This window comes from Seriola aureovittata, chromosome 14, assembly GCF_021018895.1.
Source record: "Seriola aureovittata isolate HTS-2021-v1 ecotype China chromosome 14, ASM2101889v1, whole genome shotgun sequence".
NCBI classification, from domain to species: Eukaryota; Metazoa; Chordata; class Actinopteri; order Carangiformes; family Carangidae; genus Seriola; species Seriola aureovittata.
In genome coordinates, this window is record NC_079377.1 from 4,225,981 (window position 1) to 4,247,925 (window position 21,945).

General features: G+C 41.5%; 1 protein-coding gene across 1 annotated transcript; it reads right to left on the minus strand.

Annotated features, from left to right (window-relative positions):
* Nucleotides 1-818: 818 nt before the first annotated feature.
* On the minus strand, nucleotides 819-21,007 carry ret (ret proto-oncogene receptor tyrosine kinase). Its single transcript, XM_056396187.1, has 20 exons — nucleotides 20,721-21,007; nucleotides 10,572-10,814; nucleotides 10,014-10,307; nucleotides 9,345-9,583; nucleotides 9,031-9,226; nucleotides 8,742-8,941; nucleotides 7,193-7,475; nucleotides 6,792-6,923; nucleotides 6,223-6,333; nucleotides 5,989-6,102; nucleotides 5,604-5,848; nucleotides 5,368-5,515; nucleotides 5,143-5,250; nucleotides 4,846-5,060; nucleotides 4,484-4,606; nucleotides 4,320-4,390; nucleotides 3,696-3,833; nucleotides 3,449-3,548; nucleotides 2,675-2,822; nucleotides 819-1,822 (listed from the first exon to the last, which is right to left on the minus strand). The coding sequence occupies exons 1-20, from the start codon at nucleotides 20,785-20,787 to the stop codon at nucleotides 1,665-1,667; spliced, it is 3,333 nt and encodes a 1,110-aa protein (XP_056252162.1). The 5' UTR covers nucleotides 20,788-21,007; the 3' UTR covers nucleotides 819-1,664.
* Between the last annotated feature and the right edge of the window lie 938 nt (nucleotides 21,008-21,945).

Below are 21,945 nucleotides of genomic sequence, written 5' to 3' on the forward strand. Positions count from 1 at the left end.
TATGTCACAGATATTTTTTTTTATCAAACCTTTAAACTACATTTTCTTCCTCTTTCTTTCATTACTGACAGATGTTTTTAAGTGCCTCAGTCACAAAAGAGTTAACCAGCTGATTCAGAGCTGTGAAAACGAGTTAGAAATGTTACCTGTTGCTGTGATTTCAGTGTTACTGAACGTGGTCAAAATAAAGATAATGCAAAAGATAAAGGAGGAAGGGATGATGGGTACAATTATATATGCAATTATATGTATATTTTACTATCATAAGAATCTAGTATATACCATCTCAGGGATATTTCCAACCTACTCAAGACATTTTTATTCAAAACCTAACCAGACCATTTATATCAATTAAATTATAAAGACAACAGGAATTATTGAATTTTATGCTTAAATTACATAAAAATTGTGCTTAAACGCAACACATGGAAAAAATTTTTTTTTAAATCCTTATCAGCTTTACTTACAGCCAAATCCAGAGTGGAGCAGAGCTGAGACTCAGTGGAACTGGAAAAGGCACACAAGATTTTCATTATTCATATTTACACATTAAATGGCTTTTGTAGACAAATGCTTGCCAGGCCACTACTGTGAATTTTTAATAATGATTTAGAAATCAACATTTCTGCAAACTAGAGTATATAATGAACAGATGATGTCTGGAGGTGAACTGACGCTTAACATTATATTTTAATATTGTGAAAATAATAAATCATGTCAACCACCAAACAGAAGTTGCATTTTGTTGATTGTAAAAAAAAAAAAAAAAAACAGAACAGAAGCTTACTATACTTTCACAGATATGAGGTGAACAGACGTACTGCACATTTTTAATGTTTATTATTAATTGGAACATAATCAAATAATAACAACATAACAATGATAACACTCATTAGTTTACATAATCGTACTTTTCCCACAAAGTTTGCAATTACAATGAATGAAAAAGTGAACTGTAGTCTGACACAGGACATGGTTACAATCTACGTTAAGTCTCATGTCCTTACACTGGAGTAGCACTCACTAGTTGATATTTTTCATGTAAAAAAAAGAAAGAAAAGAAACAAGAACAAAAAACAAGAAAACCGTTCACTGAACAAGTCTGTGTTACTTTTCTTTGGCAACAACAGTTTTGAAACATCTTGTGGGAGAAACACAAAATGGGTCTTTGACATTTTTGAGGAGCACAATCCTCCTACAGTAGAAACTTTACATTTTCAGAACAAGTTCAGCATTTTGCTTTTTCTCCACTCAACCCCCGGCTGTCTACAACAACAGGTGATGGTAAAGACGTCCCCTTTAATTCCTGGGCTGGAACAAGATCTTCACAGTCGCACATTAATAATTGGAGGCTATTGTAGAAGCGGCACAGGCACTTAAAAGACATTGACACTGACATACAATCTGGTACAATAGTCATGCAGTGATACAACTTGGCCAACATGACCCATGAGGTAATAATTAACATACTGAAGAGCAGAATGAAGCATGGTCTATGTTGATCCAGCCAGTTTTGCAGCAAAATGACCTCAGTTTTAAACCTTGAATACCCATGCAACAGAAATAAAAGGGAACCAACTTTAGCATCAGATTGTATATGTACAGTCTCATAGAAATATATACATCTACCGATTTGTCATCTTTTCTACAGTGTTGGTTTGTCTTTAGCTATCGAGCTTGTCCACAGCTTTTGCGGGTGAAGGCAAAGCCATCCAGTTTGCATAAACACTATCATTGGCATATCTTGTAAAGACTGGATTAGTGGCATCATGTCTGTTGAGCGGTACCGGGCTCTTCTCAGGCCAGTTCGGGTATGACATGCCTAAAAACGAGAACATATCATTTTTCTGCACTCAGTGAAAGATAAACAGCGTGCAGACAGTAAGGCTCTCAAATCAAACTCTGCAGTGCCTGTCTCTGAAAGGAGTCCTGATCTGACTCTCTGAGGTGTAAAGTTATGGCTTTGTGTATGCTAGATAAAATGAAAGATAATATAATTTATTATTTATTGGCATTTTTGAGATGTATCGAGGCTATCGTGTTGCTCCCTGTATTTAACCTATGGCTGCCTTCCTGTATCTGTTCAGAAAGTCACTTGAGAGTTGCATTCAAAAGCCTTACTGTTTCTCTGTTCAGCATTGTGGAATCATTATAGATCAATAGCTGATATACATTAGAAATTTAAAACAATCTGGAATTGAAACCACGGTGAGTGATTGATTCAGTGAGGACCTGTTTCAAATGTTACACACTGTTTCGTCCAATGCAAACAAATGATGAAAAGGTGACAAATGGAGTGTGATGGAATGAAAAAATTGAGCTATGTACAAATAAAATGCAGATGAAGCGCGAGTATGAGCAGTGCCATATAAATTAGAATGATGGTTATATTCAGTATTTACAAATGTGGCTTTTTTTTTTTGATTCAGCATTCATGTACATTAGAAGCAGGTCCAAATAAAATAATAAAATCAAGACACAAGATCTTTTTTTTTCACTGAGCCTCTCATTTACGATGAAATGGGAGATATGTCAGCATTAATCAGCAAAAGGCATGCCTAGATCACAGTCACGCACACTTGACTATGGAAAAGCCAATCACAACTTGCCAAAAAAGAGAGCTTGTGTTGTGTGTCCTGTTTCTAAAATCTAGTAAATGCATGGGAGATTCTACCATAGAGCTTGTTTTCAATCCATGTGGAGGGGAGGGTTCGAGGGAGAGGGGCGTTATTACAGTCCACTAGTGGTGTGTCCTCTTCAGAGAGGGCGTCGTCGTACAGCAGGGCGTCAGCTGGCGTGGACGCCGCAAGGTCCAGGTAATCCTGACAAGAGCAGACGAGGGTGTGATTAGGCTGATTAAGGAGGAGAGGAGTCTCAGCACACTAAGGCCTGAAGGGTGACTGAAAGACCCTGCAGAGATACTGTATGTGCAAAACCCTTCTTGTTGTTTCATCCACTACCTGTCTTTTGATAACAGTGAAGAACTAGCCTGCTGCATTCTGGGATGTTTGCATTCCCTATGTCCTTAAATGCTCTATATTTAGCCTCCCTTCAGCAGCAGGAGCCTGACTGGAATGCTCTGTGATTACGCTGCCCAAGGCCACATTTTAGGATTGCTCTTCAAACACTAATTATGGTATCTAAACCATTTGGGAAGAGTGACAGATCATTCAGTGAAGCAGGCGCAGCATGTGTTTGTGCTTATGCAGTGCATGTTGTCCAGCAGAAATGATATACTGCTCATTGTGGGCTCGCTGCAAGTCCAAAAGGAGCGGAAAGCTGAAAAACGCTAACTTCAGACTGTCAGATCCCAGTGATGCATCACCGAGTTTGTCAACATTGCGCCAGCAATGCATGGAGAGAGGCTGATTAATAGCCTCTCCCTTAATATTTTCCTGATGAAGATTATGAATAACTTATCATAATGTATTGTATAGCTTCACCATACCCGACTTTTCACCATCATCTTTTCCAGTTCTTTGCTGATGTCTGAGAATGTTGGCCTCTTGTCTGGTTCTTGTTTCCAGCATCGAAGCATGAGGTTATACCTGTAGAGGAAAATATTTAATTGTGGGTGAAATAAGCATAATTTAATCCTCCCAACAGAATCATTTTCCACAACCGACTGTCTGTCAATGTGCTGGAGGGGGCGTAATTGTTCTCTCGCCAGAAACGTGGAGCGTAACAGATCTTACATTTCCTCCGAGCAGTTCTCTGGTCTCTCCATCCTGTAGCCGGTCTTGAGGAGGTTAAAGAGGCGTTCAGGGGCGATACCTGGGTATGGATTTCCTCCCAGTGTCACTATCTCCCACAGTAGCACACCAAAGGACCAGCTTAGAAGAAAACACAAGAGTATAAGAATATTTAAATCTGTGTGTTAAAGGAAAATAGATCAACATTTAGGGAAATATCCTTGTTCGCTTTCTCAGTCAGCGGCCGGTTAGCTTAGCTTAGCTTAGCACAAAGATTGGAAACATAGGGAAATATCTAGCCTTGTTTTGTCTGATATTTTTAGCTTGTTACAAAAACTGAAGTGTAAAAACTAGATGTGGTTCATTATATCATTATATAACAAAGGATATATAATGTAGGCTATTGCTTAGTGAGCTTTAAAAGTGCTGGTAAGCAGATTCTATTATCTAAGAACAGAGCGTGGTTGTTTCCTTCTATTTCCAGTCTTTATGCAAAGCTAAAAGCTAAGCTAATCATCTTTAAATTTGATATGATATTGGTATCAATCTTCTCATCTACCTTTGAACAATAAAGCAATATTGCCCAACATGTCGAGACTATCCTTTAAATGATTATATTATACTCACACATCACTTTGTGTTGTGTAAATGTGGTCAAACAAGGACTCTATTGCCATCCATTTCACAGGTATACGGCCCTGGAGAACAGAGAGAAAGCTTGTTATATTTTTGTTGGAAAGATTGTTGTAAATAAAACTAAAACATTGTAATTTTCTGTCTCGTTTCTTTACCTTGCTCCTCTTCACATATGAGTCCTCTTCATACACATCTCTGGAAAGGCCAAAATCTGAGATCTTCATCTTCCTTCCTTCAGCTACAAGGACGTTTCGTGCTGCAAGGTCCCTGTGAACAAGCTGTTGGACCAAAAATACTCATTTTGACTTAATTCATCTCTTTGTGTTCAGTCAACTCCTTCCAGTGCCTGAACCACAGCTGCCTTCATTTACACTGATATTTCAGCTTCATCCAGCTCTTACACTAAAACATGAACGTCTTCCATTTTAACTCTCAGCATCTTTCTGTGTTTGTATTTTGTCCGCAACCATAACATTTTCAAAATACTTCAGAGAGCATAACCTTTTCTATTTTGTACCTTCATCTCAGCCAGGTACTGCATGCCTCTGGAGATCTGCCACGCAAAGGAGATCAGGTCGCCCATGGTGAGCGCCCTGTCGTCTGGGTTCTCCAGATAGCTGGAGTTGCGGTTGGCGTCCCTGCCCATGTAGCTGGGGCCAACTTTCCTACTCTCGCGCAGGAAGTTGCGTAGAGACCCATACTTGGCATATTCCACAATCAAATACAATGGACCTATTCAGAGAAATTCAGAGCTCAGACTCCATGTGGAACACACATGCCCTGACAGAGGATGGCAGGAGGACTGAGGTCTTACCGTCCTGGCTGCAGGCTCCATACATCTTTATGACGTGCGGATGGTTGACTTGCTTCAGTAAAGTGAATTCTGACAGCAGGTCACGCAGCTCACTGTGCGAGGCGTTCTCTGTTACGGAAGAAAAGCGGGGATTGTAATGATGAAACCATTCATCTCTTCAGGCATTCACTCCTCATATATCACCATCACTTCCAGGCTCTTCCAGTATTTGTTGGCTTGCCTTACCTTTAAGCATTTTCACAGCCACTGTGGTGTAACCTGCTTTTCCTTTCAGCCTGAAAGCTGTTGCCTTGACCACTTTCCCAAACTCTCCTTCTCCTAAAGTCTTGCCAAGTACAAGGTTTTTACGAGGAAACTCCCATTTTGGATCCTCCTGTTGGAATAACATGACATTTCTGAGTTTAACACACAGTATAGAGGGAAGAAAAGAGTCCTGTCACAGGTTGAAAGAAGCAGCTTACAGGTATTTTAAAGGTGTCAGTCTCGATGGATTCCTGTGAGCCCCGGCGTAAGTTGTTAGCAGGGAAGCTGATGGGATAGGCCTGAGCGGGCCGACGGAAAGTCATCTCTGCGGAGGCGATCGGAGGCTTGGGCGAGTTCTTGTGGTACCGGTGGATGAAGTATGAGGACAGGAGGATGGAGACGACGAAGGAGAGCAGCAGAGACGTGGCGATGATGGTCTTGCACATGTCGTCACATATCACCTCTGGAGGACAGGATGTTGTCATTTTTCAATAAAGCAGTTATCACTGTCTGGTTCTTTCTTGAGATGACGTAACGCAAAACCTTGTGGGGACAGTATTTCAGTTTATCACCAACAGTTTTGTGTGATTTATGACGACTCACCCTCAATATCTTCCTTCTCACAGAAGCATTTCTCAGAGTAGCAGTAGCAGGTTCCATAGCCAGCCTTGATCCCGTTCCCCAAGCCTCGTTCATGACCTCCGATCACAGTTTCCTCTTCAGGGACAGACAAAGTCAACATGGTCTTATTTATAAGACCATAAGGCCTAGATTTGCATGTAATAGAAATGGTGTTTTTCATGTTTAATTATTTGCAGGAAAAGACGTGTTTCATACTTGTACAGTCTTGTGGGCATATTGACATATCTTTGCTTTCCACTGCATCACAAAAACTATCGGGGCATGTCCGCAGGTCAGGGGAGCAGGTTGAATAGTTTTCAGATATTCCTGAAATATGAAAAGGGTTAGTGGGAAAACAGATCACACCAGATTGACATCTAACTCTGAAGTTTGGTTAGCTTGTCTTGATGTTAAAGGTCCTTAAGGTTGAAAATGTATCTGTTTAAACAACAATACATCACTATGGGGACTTGCTCTGGCCATCATGTGGTGCTCTTAGTGCTTGTATTTATCAAAATCAAGACCACATTTTTCCATGAGTCTTGCCTCCGGTTGCAAAAGGATGTAACTGAAAGGACACACATGCCGGATCTTTGCCTTTAATTTGTTCCTTTGCCACAGCTGAGGGAGACGTGCTCTCAGTCATGTTCTCATTTGGTTCTAGTTCAATTACTCCAAGGTCTCATAATTAATATGGACATGATTCCGTGATGTTAAAAGCTTATTTGATTGCAAACAAACGGCTTTTATTTGCTGAAGGTAAGTGTTAATTTAATAAAATGTACCTTTCTCTGTGCCTTGCCTCCACTGGCATCTCCCCGTTGTCGCCCCTAGGCCTCGGACAGACTCACAGTCTCCTCGCTGTCTGTTCTCTGCACAGGACAGGACCTGCTTGCTCTCCTGGCCGGCCTTGTTTGCTATATTCAACAGAGCCAGAGACACACATAACCAAATCTTTGAAAGGCATCTGGGAGAAGGGAAAACTGTTGAAAAGACAGTGTACAACAGTGTTGAATTAGTTAGGAAATCAAAAAAAATCCTAAATCCTAAATCTCCTAAATAACAGCAAGTGATACTGCATCACTACCTAATGGATGATTAAAGATCATCACAGATTAGATTACAACGTGAAGACTTCCTTTTTAAAACCCTGTGAGATGTTGGACCCCGGTTGTTCCAGTCTCACCTTCACCATCTAGTAGGATGTGGATCTGCGTGCTGGCTTCCTGCTGTGTGTGCTCCTCCTGAGCTACAACAAGGTACTGCAGGTCCTGACACTCGGGCCTGAGTAAGGGCCCCAAGTCGTTTACATATAGCACCCCCCACATCTCGTCGGGAGCCTGGGTGATGCCTATGGCTGCGTAGCAGGACTGCAAGTCAGCAGACACGTTCCTATCTGGCACCTCGAGCCGGTACAAGACAGAGAATCCATCAAAGTGCTGGCAGTTTTCCACGCAGACTCTGCCAACCTGAGAGGAAATGGACCATTAACATACATAGGTAACTTAAGTGGAAGGACTTCCAGCAGGTGGCAGTCTCAGTATATTTGAGAGTGAGTCAGCACTAAGTCATACTTTCAAGATGTTTCATTGGCTATGGTTTCTATATAGTGAAAAGAATCAACACTGTAACTTTCAGAATTAAATCTTATCCTATTAAAAGCGAGTTACTGTGTGTACTAAAACACCTCAAAATGAATTCATTTTTTCATTCATTAGCCTATCATCATCGTTCCGAGGGTTGCAGGGAGGCTGGAACCAATCCCAGCTGACATTGGGCGAGGGTGGGGTTCACCATGGATAGGTCGCCAGTCTGTCACAGGGCTGACATATAGAGACAAACAACCATTCATGTTCACAGTCACCAATTAACCTAGACTGCATGTCTTTGAATTGTGGGAGGAAGCCGGAGGAGAACATGCAAGGTTTAAATCCAGAACCGTCTTACTGAGCTAACCAACGCAACCACTGTGACGCCCAATTAATCAATTATATTTGTTAAACTGTCGGGAAATACTGTTGTCATATTGTTGCAGAGTTATTTTCATGTGCTGTCAGCTTGGCTGGCTGGCAGATATCTCCCAGACACATGTTGCTGCCACACACCACAAGACAATTTTGTGACAACTTTGCTCAGTATAACAATTCTATAAAAACTATTTTTTAAACCACTGAGGTTCAGGCAAGAAATTGAGTGTCAAAGGTTCTATCTCCTGCTACACCCAAAATGATATTGGTAAAACTACCAGAAGCCTACAACAACACATTCGCAGACACAAGGGTGGAATAAAACACCAGGATGTGAATTACTGTGTCCCTTCTCAGTTAATTCTCTCTCAGTGTCTCTCCTTTACAGTTCTTTGGGAGTTGAAACTTCTGACCTCCATCGAGGGAGAGATATTGATAGAAGCTTTGCCAAAGGGGATTTTTTTGGATCGATACCTTCAATTCTCTACAACCTAGAGGCTTTAATGAGGGAAAGACTACACACTATGTGAGTATTCTGCAGTTCTGCAAGTTTGCATCAGATTTTTCAGTCTTTTAATGTCCATCAATGACATTGAAATTGCATTAGCAGCATAGTCACTATGTTGAGGAGGAATAACTGCAGCGACTGATAACATTGGCATGTAAATAATGTTTGTGACTGACTTGAAAAAATGTCTTCCTAATCTTTAAGACAGCAGCAGGATAAACAGGGAGTTGTGGATCTGTGTGGTTAGTAGTCATGAGCACCTGTGCATAAACAGAGGCTCTGCGTGTCAGTGTGAACATCTGCGTGATGTTTGCGAAGCGGATCTGGACCGGTAAGATGGTGACGTTGAAGTGCAGCAACACTGTTCCCTCCAGACCAGGGTAGGTGGTGTCATTGACCAGGTAGTCCAGCTGCACCGTGCGATTCTCATTCACATACAGGTTCCTCTTCAGGACAAGCTCTAATATCAGAGAAAAACAACATGTACACATGTAAAATGTGTGTTCAACACAGCAGTGTTTTGCTATTAGAACCTCCTGTGTTACTCACGGTAGTCGTGGACGGTCTCTCGAATGCCTCCATGAGCAGCTTTCTTTTCGCTGAAGGTGCCTTTTATGTCAAAGGTTTTATCTAGCCATGGGTCACTATTGAGCAAAGTCCCCACATACTTGTTGTGACTCTGGTCTATGGGATAGATGGGGGTTAAATCCCTGTCAAAGACGAACAAGGTTCCAAAAGAGCCGCCCTGGAAAAACAAAACGAGAAAGTGAGAAATTCAATCCTAAAGTAAAGATAAAATTAGCCAGCATTTAAAGCTGCTCAGTGTTTTCTAGTCTAAGATTAGATTAGATTAGTCTTCTCACCTTTGTCCGATTGAAGCTGATGACAATGTCTGCTGTGTCTGTTCCGTTCACATACGGTGCGTTGTCGTCCTCATCATTGACAAAAACGTCCAGTGAAGTTTCCACCTTGGTGATGACCAGCTCTGTTTGGACGGTGCAGACCAGCAGGAGTCTGTAGCACTCGCTTTCCTCTCGGTCCAGCGGGGCGGTCACCACCAGCTCTGTGGTGTTCTCATTTACAGCAAATGGTGCTGGGGTATCTGTCGACAAGAGGAAGAACACGAGTCATGTATGCATCTACAGCCAACATGAAAGAAGGATGCCGAGTCAGAGATGGTACCGCTGTGATTTAAAACAAGACTGTAACTTTTCCTGAACAGCAGCCAATGTGGCTACAATGACTTTCATGGTATAGTAGCATTTAGCTACAGTCATACAGTAAGCACAGTGACTCAGTACTGCGTGTTATACAGCAATATTTACCTAAAGTTAGCTAATGCTAGGTAACATTAGCAACCATACTACTGCTATAGCTACTGGTCATACCAGACCATGTCAGGCTGTAGCAGTAAAGCCACTGACTGTATTGGTGCATTTTATGGTTTGTGAATTCAACTTTTCATCTTTAGGAAGACGAATGTGTGATTTCTTATTTCAAACGTTACAAACTCTCTCTGTAATGCGTCTAACCTGACTCCACATTGTAAGTGATGGTGTAGTTGGGGCAGACGTTGAGTCTGGTGAGGCGTCGGAGTTGTCGTAGGGCCCCGGGGAACCTGTTCTCCATGATGTGGGGGTTGGAGGTGTCCCTGTGCGGGAAGCATAGTTCCTTCATATCTGTCTGAGCACACTGTGGCAACGTGGCGTTGACAAAGTCCAAGGTGATCCGAGGGGAGTTTCTGTTGACGCAGTGGGACTTCTTGGAGAAGTTGGGTAAAACCATGGTGTGCAGGACCAACTTCTTCACAGACCATGAATGTTGATCTGATGAGATGCACAGCCAAAACAAAAACAAAAGGCATTTTCATTTTAATCTCAGACAGTGCTCTTTTTGTTGATTGCACTCTTTTTTCCCCTGAATGCAATTACATTATTGTCCTGAAGGCTGAAACCCAAACACAGAGCCAAAGCATCATTTGTATGCAAAGAGCACAAACGTCCAGAAACTAATTTACTCTCATGTGTACGGCACACCTGGCACTGTTATAGGAATATACATTACCATGAAAATGCTTGCACCCAACTCACTTGGGAAGGCGAAGTCGCTCTCCTCCAGGGTTTTGTTCAAGGACAGTACTCCGGTGTGGACGTCCAGGTGGAACCAGGAGCTGTGGGCCGGACGCCTGAGAGAGATCCAGCACAGGTAGAAATGCGGCCGCTCGGAGTCGCTGTCCAGCATGGCGTGGACCTGGAGGATGGGCGTACCTGCCGGCTGGCCGACATATACCGTCTCAATGTACTCATTCTGTGGGAAGTAGAGCCCTGTCACTCCTGCAGAAAGAAGACATGAAATAACCAGATGTTTCAGAACAGGCAGCCAAGTGAAGCTCAGGGGAACTCAGTCATACTCGCTATAAGGAAAACTGAATAATAAGGCCCGACGTTGCTGCTGCTGAGAGCCGGTCTTATTACAGAGCAGGAAAACAGCAGTTATCATAACATCTCTTTCTGGATATTTAATTGTGACAACAATACCCACTGACATCGCTGCCGAATGCAAATTAACACATACATGGAATATGACAGGTTTGTTTTTTTCTTTTTCTCCTTTGATGCATCTTTCATCCCCCGTTAGCGGAAATTGAAAGGAGGGTTCAAATGACACTTATGCAGCTCTTTTAATGAATTTCTCATGTGGTCAATAACATGTGGTTTCCGATTCTCCTTGCGTTCACCTTGAGAAGTTTAATTACAAGGGATAACATGATATGGAGGATAAATGAATCATTACCTGCCAGAGGGGGAGTGCGGTGTGTGTGTGTGTGTGTGTGTGTGTGTGTGTGTGTGTGTGTGTGTGTGTGCACATATGTGTTGGGGGTAATCCATAAAGAGCTATAGCAGGCTGTGTGTTTTACAGGAAAATGGAGATGCGAGTGTTCCTCCTGTAATTATATCCCTGTTATGTTCCTCTTTGACGACAGTAGGCGACCATTTAGGGAACGCACTAATGTCATTAGCAGACAGCAAAACTAGATTTTCTATTTCTGTTGGTGCAGTTGAGGCATTGGCTCTGGTTTCAGACATTGATTTAATTTTGTGGGGCTTAGATGACAGGAGGCTGAGCTGATGGATAAAATGTGGCCGTCCTTCCTGAAGGATAGAGATGGAGATACACCCAGGGAGGCTGCAGCCCCTTTTTATTAAAAGTGCCCATGAAACAAAAACAAACAGCGAGCCACTTGTTTGTTAATCCTGCTGGGATAGAGGGGAGTCAGTTTCATGCTGGATAACATTTTAGGGAGGACTTCCCATTTCCTAAATCTATCACAACCAAATTAGAGCCATTGGTGCTCGTGTATCGAGGCCTCATTTGAGCACAGTTAGGTGTAGAGATCTGCCAGATGCCACACAAAATGGGTTTGTTATGGGGCTGCTGTCAAAAACGGGATTTAATCTACCACATGTTGTACTGGATCTTTTTTTTCTGTTTTCTATTATTTGCAAGTTGTGATACAATCAAGACAACATAGAGGCCAACGACTGATTGACAAGGCTTCAAAAAGTGAAAATAAAAATACCATATAAGAATTTTCATTTCCATTCTCCCTTTAGAGCAGCTCTGAAAATCTGAAAATTCATCTGGGAAAAGATAAATTATTTGGAGTGATGGATATGGTATTTACCCACAATTTAAATTAGGATGATTCAAATGTTTGTTTCTTCCTGAGTTGCAAAGCACAGTACGTCAGTACGTCAAGTCAATTTAGGATGATATTAAACAAGAGGTAATGGAAACTGACTATTTTAATTACACTGTAAAAGCCCAACTAGAGAAGAGTTGAAAATTAGCATTAGCTTTAAACTCTGTGCAACACATCAGTGTCAGGTTTTGTTTTGTATGTTAAATTACATCGTCCCTATTTACTAAACTAAACTAAACTAAACTAAACTAAACTAAGCTAAAATCATGTTGTGGATAACAAACCAGAACATTTTGACATTAAAGCACGAAGAGAAGATGACCTAATGTTCCCTCTTAAATTGAACAAAAATGTGCAGGTGGTTTCAATAATTCTACTGACCTTTTGTTGCCTAGCTTGGATTAGACCACTGTGTGTACTGATGTTGTTTGAGTGACCGAATGGAGGGACTAAGAATGTTTATTCAATGACATACACCTCTGTACTCTGGGCATGGAACACTATATTTCCTTCTTCTGATGTAGCAAAATAATACAGCACAGTTCGTTGAGTCGATGGGAAGAAGAAACAAAATGGTTCAACATGGATGGATGGCCTTACTACAGTAATATAACCTGTTAAATGTTATATAAACACTTTAAATGTGCACATGAACTCTGAATGTGCTGCAGGTGAACAATGATGATATACAACAGAAAAAGAAGACAATGTGATGCGAGAAAATAGGGGAAGTGAAACAATAATAATATGCGACCCCAGTGTAGGTGTCCAGCTGTGTACCTAACATTGCCATTAGAGGGAGCCATAATCATACTGACTGACAGGCTACAAGCTGACAGAGTGGAAAACTCTCCTTGATATTTATCACAATCCATTATTCGACTAATGTCTGCACTGATTTGATGAGATGTTGAAGATCCATTTGTTCATTTGTATTTTTAACAAGCTAAAAAAAATCTTTCTACAGAACTTTATTAGATAAATAAGGATAATTAATCAACAGAAATCTTACACATGATACAGTCATGAATCAAACAGAGCAGATGACAGCAGCTCTACAAATAAAACTAGAGGGTCCAACGTGTTAACCAAGGGGAGCCATACGCATGTCTGAATGCAGACCTTGGCTCAGAGCCACGCTGGCTGCTGGACCCCATGCAACACAATTCGTTTATATCATTCAAAATTCAATTTCTTTCCAGGACCGAAGCCAACAGAAAGCAAGCAGTTTATATCAAAACTAATTAATTGAATGGATCAAGCAGGCCCCTCTTAGCAAATGGCATCTTTTGTCTGTGAAGCCATGATGATGATTTTCCAAAGCATGACTCATTAGCTTCACCAAATGATGCACAAGAATGACGGAAACACAGATAGTAATGACATTTCACCTCTTAACACCATGCACGGGTAATGATTTTAAAAGTAAAAGCTGCAGCACATGTTGTGTGCTTTGGGAACACTGAAAAATCTTCTTCTGATTTTTACATTAAGCTGTTTTTCCCTTTGACGTGCCATAACTCAAAGTGTGTAAACATTACCATCATGAGTAGAACCTTTTACAGCCTTCAAACACCTATAAAACTGATCCTCCGCTGCAACATGCAGTGTCATTTCTTCAAAAGCTGGAGTAAGTAATTTTGCAAACAAAGCCAGTGTTTGAACAGGAGGACTCTTGTAGCAATCCATGTTTACAATAGATATCATGTACTGCTGAGTGGATAGTGAAATTTGACTTGTGCAAGGATGAAAAACAACAACGGAAAACCCTGTAGGTCATCGATACGCGTATGCTCTTCCTGGTCGTCTTTGATGAATGCAATTTCCTTGAGTTTATTATGGCCTGCGTCAGTTTTGTCTCGTTTTTTAACAGAGGAAGGACAAAAAGGACAAGAACTCATCACAAAATCTGAAACCACATGCTCAGTCAGCCACAGTGTGTCTGGGACTGGTCAGAGCTGATAGGGTGGAACGCCCTCTCCGTCGTCCCAGACAAAGACAGGAACTCAATTAGCTCGATGCGTGCTTCGGCTGATAGATTTACCAGCTATGAGCTCATGTGCTGGAGGAACCCACAAGCTTACTAATCTACCTCCGTGGAAGCCTCAATGAAACAAAACATGGATCTCCCACCCAGACGTCCTCAACGAGCATCCTCGTCAAGAGCACGGGCAGACCGGGAGAGGTGACCCGGCCCGGCTGCTGTGTGATTCATTCCCTCACTAATCTTGTTCGGAGACTGGAGCTCCTGCCGTGCAGAGCTCAGCCCTTATGCCCTCTGATTCCCAAGGTCAACGTGCGCCGCATCAGTCCCTAGTAACGACCCATCGGAAAGGCCGTGTATCTGGCAGCAGACCAATCAATAACCGTACTAATCAACAGTGATGCTGATTGTTTTCCACTGATGAGACAGACAAGGAGAAAGGCTGAGGGCTGCATGTGCGCAATCATCTCTGCTGCACGAAACATGGACCCACTTGTTTAAGCTGCATGGCCACAGACATATTACATCTATAGTGTGTCTTTCATTTCACAGCCAGCTCCACAATTTGCTCCATCAACATCCACATTTTAGAACGATCGATCATCTATTACGAAGCAGCTGTAGCGAGCGGCATTAAGGAGCATATCACCCGGTTATATAATGGTGATATAAATACAATAAATATTATAATTGCTCTGAAACCTATCACAATTACTCTGCCTCCAAAGATGTAGCAGTTATGGGAATGGTTCTTCTCAAGGATTCAATTAACTAAAAAGCTGCACATTGGGCTATAATTCCACTTATGAAAGCTTTTATTGATCATAATATTTTGAAAACTCTCCCTCTTGGTTTCCTGTCCCGGTATGCACAGTCATACCACACTTGAACCAGAACCTGGATTTAATATAGTCCTGAATGCAATGCTTTTAATCACAAAACAATGAGATGCAATGGAGGAAAGAAAGTCATTTCCCGTCATGATGATACAGTCATCAAACTTTTCATCAGAGTAATATGATATCTGATCCCAGTTTGGAGGGTGCAGTCAGGTTCCAGGTAGATTACTCAGTTTGTCATGATGCATACCGTAACATAATAATCAATTACCCTGTAATGTAATCCAATTAGCCCTCAGATAATACAAGACCTGAGATCCAATGAACCATGTTCATCAGTCATCAAGAAATCTAATAGAACATCTCCTTAGGGGTTTGCTGCAAGTATAAATTCAGTTGAAGAATTCCTCTGGGGGGGGGGGCAGTGGCATCAAAAATTGAACACGTGGTGCATCAGCTCCAGACTGAGTTTGAGTCATCTGACTGCTTTGATAAAACATCTCTCTCCTCATCAGAGCAGTCGTGTACACAAGAGCAGGCAGAGACTGTAACTGCCTGTGGCAAAATAAAGTAAAATCATTTATATTTGCATAAACACTCCGTGACAGGTTTCATGAAGGTTTTAGTTTGAAACTGAATGACTGAATTTGAGAATCTCACTTTTTTAATATATTGATATTAACAACATCCACATAAAGATCTGTATCATCATTATCAAGAGAAACAGGCTCTTAACGAGATTAAAAACTAATCCAGTGTTCACGCTTTGTGTCAAAGGAAAGTGTAAGACTAAGAGTCCACAGCCACACTAATGCCTCTGAGGCTGTACTTCAGCACAGGGAAATGCTAACATGCTCTCAATGCTAACACTCCGATGTTGTGATGTTTTGCACGTATAAGTACTGGCCAAATTAACATATTGACCCAAGAAGATCATGAGTCACCACTATTAATCATCTGGGGATCATGGACAAAATTTCATGGAAATCCATCCAATAGTTGTTGAGATACTTGAGGCTGGAATAAAGTGAAAACCGTAGCAAAGCTAATGGCAGGCACGCATAGATAGTTATATCTTATACATACTGCATGTTGAATGTTCTTGACATTGTATAAAATGGTCTGTTGTGCTAATGAAATAAACATTAAAAAAAATTCTGATGAATTAAATATAAAATATGTTAATTGTGGGACTCTCCAGCGCACACCTTAGGAGTGCTGCAGAACAATATGAAGCATTTTAGCTTCATTAAATCTTCACCACATCCATTCAAACAAAAACAAAAAACGACACTGTTGAGATGAGCAGTAACATTTCTACTATTCTCTATCTCCTTTTTCATCAGGTTTCACAGCGGATGATGGATCACATTATGGAAACGGATGGGAGGTGGGGGGTGGGGGGCGGTTTATGGCAGAGGATGGATCCTCTGATCTTCCGGCACAAGTGGATTCGAAGCTTTCAGAGTTTCTGGCACAGGCAGGTGGTGGAACGTGGTGGAAAAATAATTTCCGACATGTTTACCCACTTCTTTAAAAGTGGAGGATGAAACAAATGGACACAGAGAGAAGTCAGGGTGGGGCTGGTGGAGGAGGGGTAGAAAACATCCTCTTTGTGATAAGAAGCATTGGGGTCTATGGGAAAAGAAGAATATGGACTTATGGAAGAATATGCAATTGAAAGATAACTGGAATGGCTTTTGATTCATTGAAACGGAGGTTAATTAATGATTATTGCAGTTTAAAGACCTGATGTAGGTCTACAGAACCAGCACTAAATAATACACTGAATATCCTTTATCCAAATGAACCAGATCCTCTAAACAGACACTTATGTGTGATCCATCACTTCCACAAGAAGAACCACAGAGGCCGTGACCTTGCTACTGTATCTTTGACCCGGAAGGTTATCTCCATAATGTTTTGGTTTGCTTGGATAGCAACTAATTAGCAAGTTATATTTTCATTATTAAAGATTGTATACCTGTACAATAGTCATATCCCTCACATTCAGTTGTGCAGTGTCCCTCGGACCATGTGGATTCAAATGAGCTTGTTCTTTGTTTTTCGTCGGTTAAATGATGGGTCACAACACACAGCGTGCACGGCTAGGCGACTGGAAAATAACTTGTCAAGACCCATGTGAAACGAGAGGACTAAATGCCCCGAGGGCGAAATTTCAATCAATGTCTCCTTGTCCTTTCACCACAGCAAATTAGATTCTAGCCATGCATGAGAGGGAAGTGTGACCCTGAACTGACTAGAGGATCAGACAGAGAGCTTTGACAGGTAGGAGCGGCATCCATGCAACGCCAGCAGCGGCAGAAGCAACAGTCCAAGAGTCAGAGGTTGGGACTGGGCGGTAATGAATCCAACCAGTCCAGTTTGGTCAGAAACCTAATGGGGTGATGCGTTTTATGCCAACATTTTGATGATTTAATAAATGCATAAGCTGGCAGACGGAGGAACTATAACAGAGAAGTCCAAATATCAAACTTTGAAACTGCTGCATCACGGCTCTGAACCTGATAAAACCTGACAGGATGATGCTGATGATTTTAGCTGCGTTTCGTGTTCACTGTTGCTCATTAAATTATTTTTTGATTTTCCTGCTAGAAAAAAAAGTGTTAAAAACTTATTTTTCCTTGGCAGAGTTCCTTAGCATTTGTAGCTCTCAGTTGCTGGGAGGGTTGAATGGAGGGAAGCTGAGGCCAGATGGTTGTGGTTTTATATCACATGGTGAGGCGTGTGTTCTATGCCAAAATTTTAAATGAATAAAGGAATCAAGTTTCTTTTTGCTAGAAACAGCTTTGACAGAGTTTCTTCCCAAGAAGAAGAAAAGCCCTGCTGTATAAAAGACAAACTCTTCAGCAAACAACTTGTAACATTATGAATTCCAATTATACTAAAAGAGACGTAGTGACAACACGAGCGGAAAATTGACCAGATTTATAAGGCATCCATAGGCAACACAAGACAGAAGCTTTACTGAGTCTTGTAATGTAATAAGGAGCTAAATCAAATAGCAGCATGTATCAAATGAGATTTATTGGTCTGGTCCTTCTCAAAAAGCAGAATATGCTGATGAAAATCATCACTCTAATGCGAGGAGAAGGAGGAGCAGCTAAAGAGGCTGCCACCGTGGCCTCCTCTGGGACGGAGGGGGGGTCATCGCTGAGGATGACCACTCGGTTAAGGTTTCAAAGGTCAGAGGGCGAGGCGGGGTCAAAGATACAGTAGCAAGGTCACGGCGGAAGATAAACCGATCAATGCTTTTATGTGAAAACATCTGTGGTCGTTCTGTGGAAGTGATGGATTACACAGAAGTGTGTTAAATGGATCTGGTTCATTTCAATAAAGGTTATTCAGTGCTGGTTCTGAAGACCTACATTTGTTCAATCAAAGGTCATTTCAGTTATCTCTCAATTGCACACCAAAGTCCACATTCTTCTTACTAACGTTAAAATTTAACCAAGACCTCAGTGCCTTGGATCTTCTCCTAAACAACTACAAGAAAACATGTTTGTGTCCAAACTGAAAACCAGCTCCATGTAATCTCATGAGCAAAGAGAAGTCCCAGCTTCTAATTCCAATTCTAGAACTGCTTCACTTCTTCTACTTAGCTGTACTCGTAAATGCAGCGCGACGTCGCAGCCACATTTAAAAACGCTGATTACTCTTATAGCGAGCACTGATTGCCAATTTCCTTTTGTTTGATTACCTCAGCAAGAGAAACTAAACTAATCAGTAACCTGTAACAGTGATGATGTGAATCACCAAACACTCAGTGTAGCAACTTTTGTTTTCTAAGACCTAAACAAACAACACAACCACTCCTTCGATTCAAGCAAGTATGAAATGCCTTGTGTTGTGAAAACTGATATAAGATCTAATATCGAATCTAAAATCTAATCTGTAAAATAATTCGGTGATTTAAGAAGATTTTTCAAGAAGTGTAAAACAGGAAATGGTCAAACTCTTTACTGACGTCAACAGTCGGAGCATCCTCCCAAAGTGAGACAAACTCAACAGCCTGAACGCACACAACAAAATCAATCTCATGTGTCATTCTGAGGCCAGTTAAGATCCGACCTGCAATCTGAACAGTGTGTGCACTTGTATAACAGGCGATATTTTCCTAAAGAAAACAAACAGCCAGTGTTTGCCCAGAGATAGGAGCAGCTGCTGCACACCTGCCTGCGGCTCGCTCCTTCTCCTCTCTGAACAAGTCCAGGTCTTTTGTTCCAACAAAACAGGCAGGTGATGGACACCGCGTTCAACGCAGGGGTGTAGATTTCAGCACCCATTTAATTACCATCTCGTCCTTGACACATGAAATCGAACTAGACACCGACTGTGTCCATCTATAAATATCAGGAGAAATGGCTGCTTCGCTGACAATACATGTAGAAAAAAAGCAAAGCAGGACCGGGATGTAAATGTGCGTAGGGTGTGTGTGATAGGAGCATCATCCTGTATCTGTGAGGTGAATCTACGTCCCTCGGCTCCTTTTTGCTGAGAACCCCGCTGTCTGTCACAATGAAAAATAATCAGAGAGCATTACACACAACCGTGGCACCTTAAAAATTTCATTAATCATTTTAACAACTCTGCAGAAAACTGCTCCCTCGGGCGATTACGTCTAAGCCTGGAGTTTATTGGTGAGCCCACTTTTGCAGACATGAAATATGAAAACTAAAGACTGTGACGATAAACTGGGGGGGAAAAAAAGCACTGATAGTAAACTCTGTTAAGACCAGTTTTAAGTCCAAACACAAATTCAGGAATTCCACACGATGGCCTATATTTATCCAAGCATCACATCTGACATACTTGCTGCACACTGAGATTTGCACACTCCTGAGCTATGAGAGACACTTTAAATATAGACTGCACTGGGAGGACAGTGTTGGTACAGTTGGGCTGTGGGATTGTGAACGGGGATTATAATATTATGATATATGGCTGTATTCATTTGACACTAGCTCTCAATGTGCCATACCACAAATAACAGCAACAGCCAGCCAGCTCACTTTTTGCAGCGTGAAACGGTGCTGGCATTGTGTTCGATACTTTTCTCGGTTAAAGCCTCAAAAAACTCACTCAGCTTCCAAAATGTTGCAATTTAGCAAAGCAATTTAGCTTTGCACATGAGCAGCCAATTTCATATGTATTATCAGTTGCCATCTAGACTCCAGGTCCACTGGCTCTGTTTGCAGCAGCTCAGAAATCTTTCCTCTCTTTATTTCTCTTTATCCTCTTTTATCTGTTTTATTTTTTATTTTTTTGCAGAGAATCATACATTTTGTGAATTTAAAGTGCATCCCAAACCACACATATTTTAGTTTCTGATGTGCCTACACCACAAGTAACAGCCTTTCTGACTGACAGGAGGACAAGGGATGAAGAAGATGCTCAATAAAAAAAAGGGGGGAAAAAAAGAATGAAGCTGTCAGGTGAACTGATAATGATTCAAAAAGAACAGAGGAAGGAAAGAAAACACAAAATAAAATGTTTTCTTTTGGGTTAACAATTTAAGAGACTATTAATTTTATTCTATCATGTTAAGTTTTCATAAATGGCCCTATCTGTTTCATGTAAGCCACTGTACATTTGGAAACATGTAGTGCAACACATATTTAAAATTGTTTCCAACTTCCTCTTGTGCTCCTCCAGCTTGAGGTCTCACAATAAAACTGATGATGAACCTTACCTCCCAGCAGCAGCAGCACCACCGCCACGACCATGTTTCCCCGAGAGAAACCACAACTCAGCCCCATATTCGCGAACCATAAGTAAAAGTTTCTGAATGAAAATGCGATTAAAAAAAAAAGTTCCTTCGGCAGAAAAATTTCAAAAAATAAATTCAGACCGACGGTCGCTGTATAAACCAGCGTGTGTCCCGTGTGCGCGGCTCCGGGCGGACAGATGAAGTCCTCAGTGTCCCATAGACGCGCTGCTGTGTGCGGCTCCAGTGGCTGCTGCTGGGCTGACTGGCTGGCCGGGGGGAGGAGGTTCATTGCTCCACTACTCACTGCTCCCAGAGCTTCCGCAGCAGCAGGCATCTACAGGAAATTTAAGAGCATAATTTAACAGCAGGTCAGTCATCTCATTAACACTCTGCGGGGGGAAAATTATTAACAATTATCATTAAATGTGTAATAGCTCATTTTTAAAGGTACAGGCACTGTTTTTAAAGGGATATCAGATGTGCTCATTTTAATCACTTCATTGTAACAGACTTGCATATGTGTGTATGTAGTAATGTTATTTAGAAGAAACACTATACAGCAGCATCAGTGACATTAATATATTTACTTTGGTGGATTCAAACCCAACATTTAAAAAAAAAGGTGTCATTTGAGAGGAACAAAGTGGACAAACAGTTTAGCTTTTGACACAATAATAATCAATTTCACTGATGAGACCAAAATGATCTTGTTTGATTAATTAATAAGATTATTTACTAGCAGTCATCTGCAGTGTGTACCTGCTCACTACTGTCAGAGCAGCTGTGTGAGTCTGGTCGAACTCTGTGGGACCTTTCCTCTCTCAGGTCTGAGAGTGTGTCCAGGGCTGAAGGCTGTGTTAAAGAGTTGGATATCTCTCTGTGACTGGACAGCATGGGGTGATGCACTGCCGTGTCCTCGGGGCAGGACACCAGTCACTCACACAGAAATCGCTCTACAATCAATGTCTCTGCATGGAGCAGAAACACTGGAGCTCACTGAGCTGCAGAGGGGACAGCAGGGCTTCTCAGGAGCTTCACACATTTTTAACAAAGTAGAAAAAACATATAACCGACACTGGTAATACTTATACTTGCAACTCCTCTCTTTGGTATAATTTGTTTTAAAGGTCCCATATTCTAAAAAGTGGGATTTCCATGTGTTTTTTTAATTTAAAGCAGGTCTAGGTTTTATTTTAATACTGTGAAA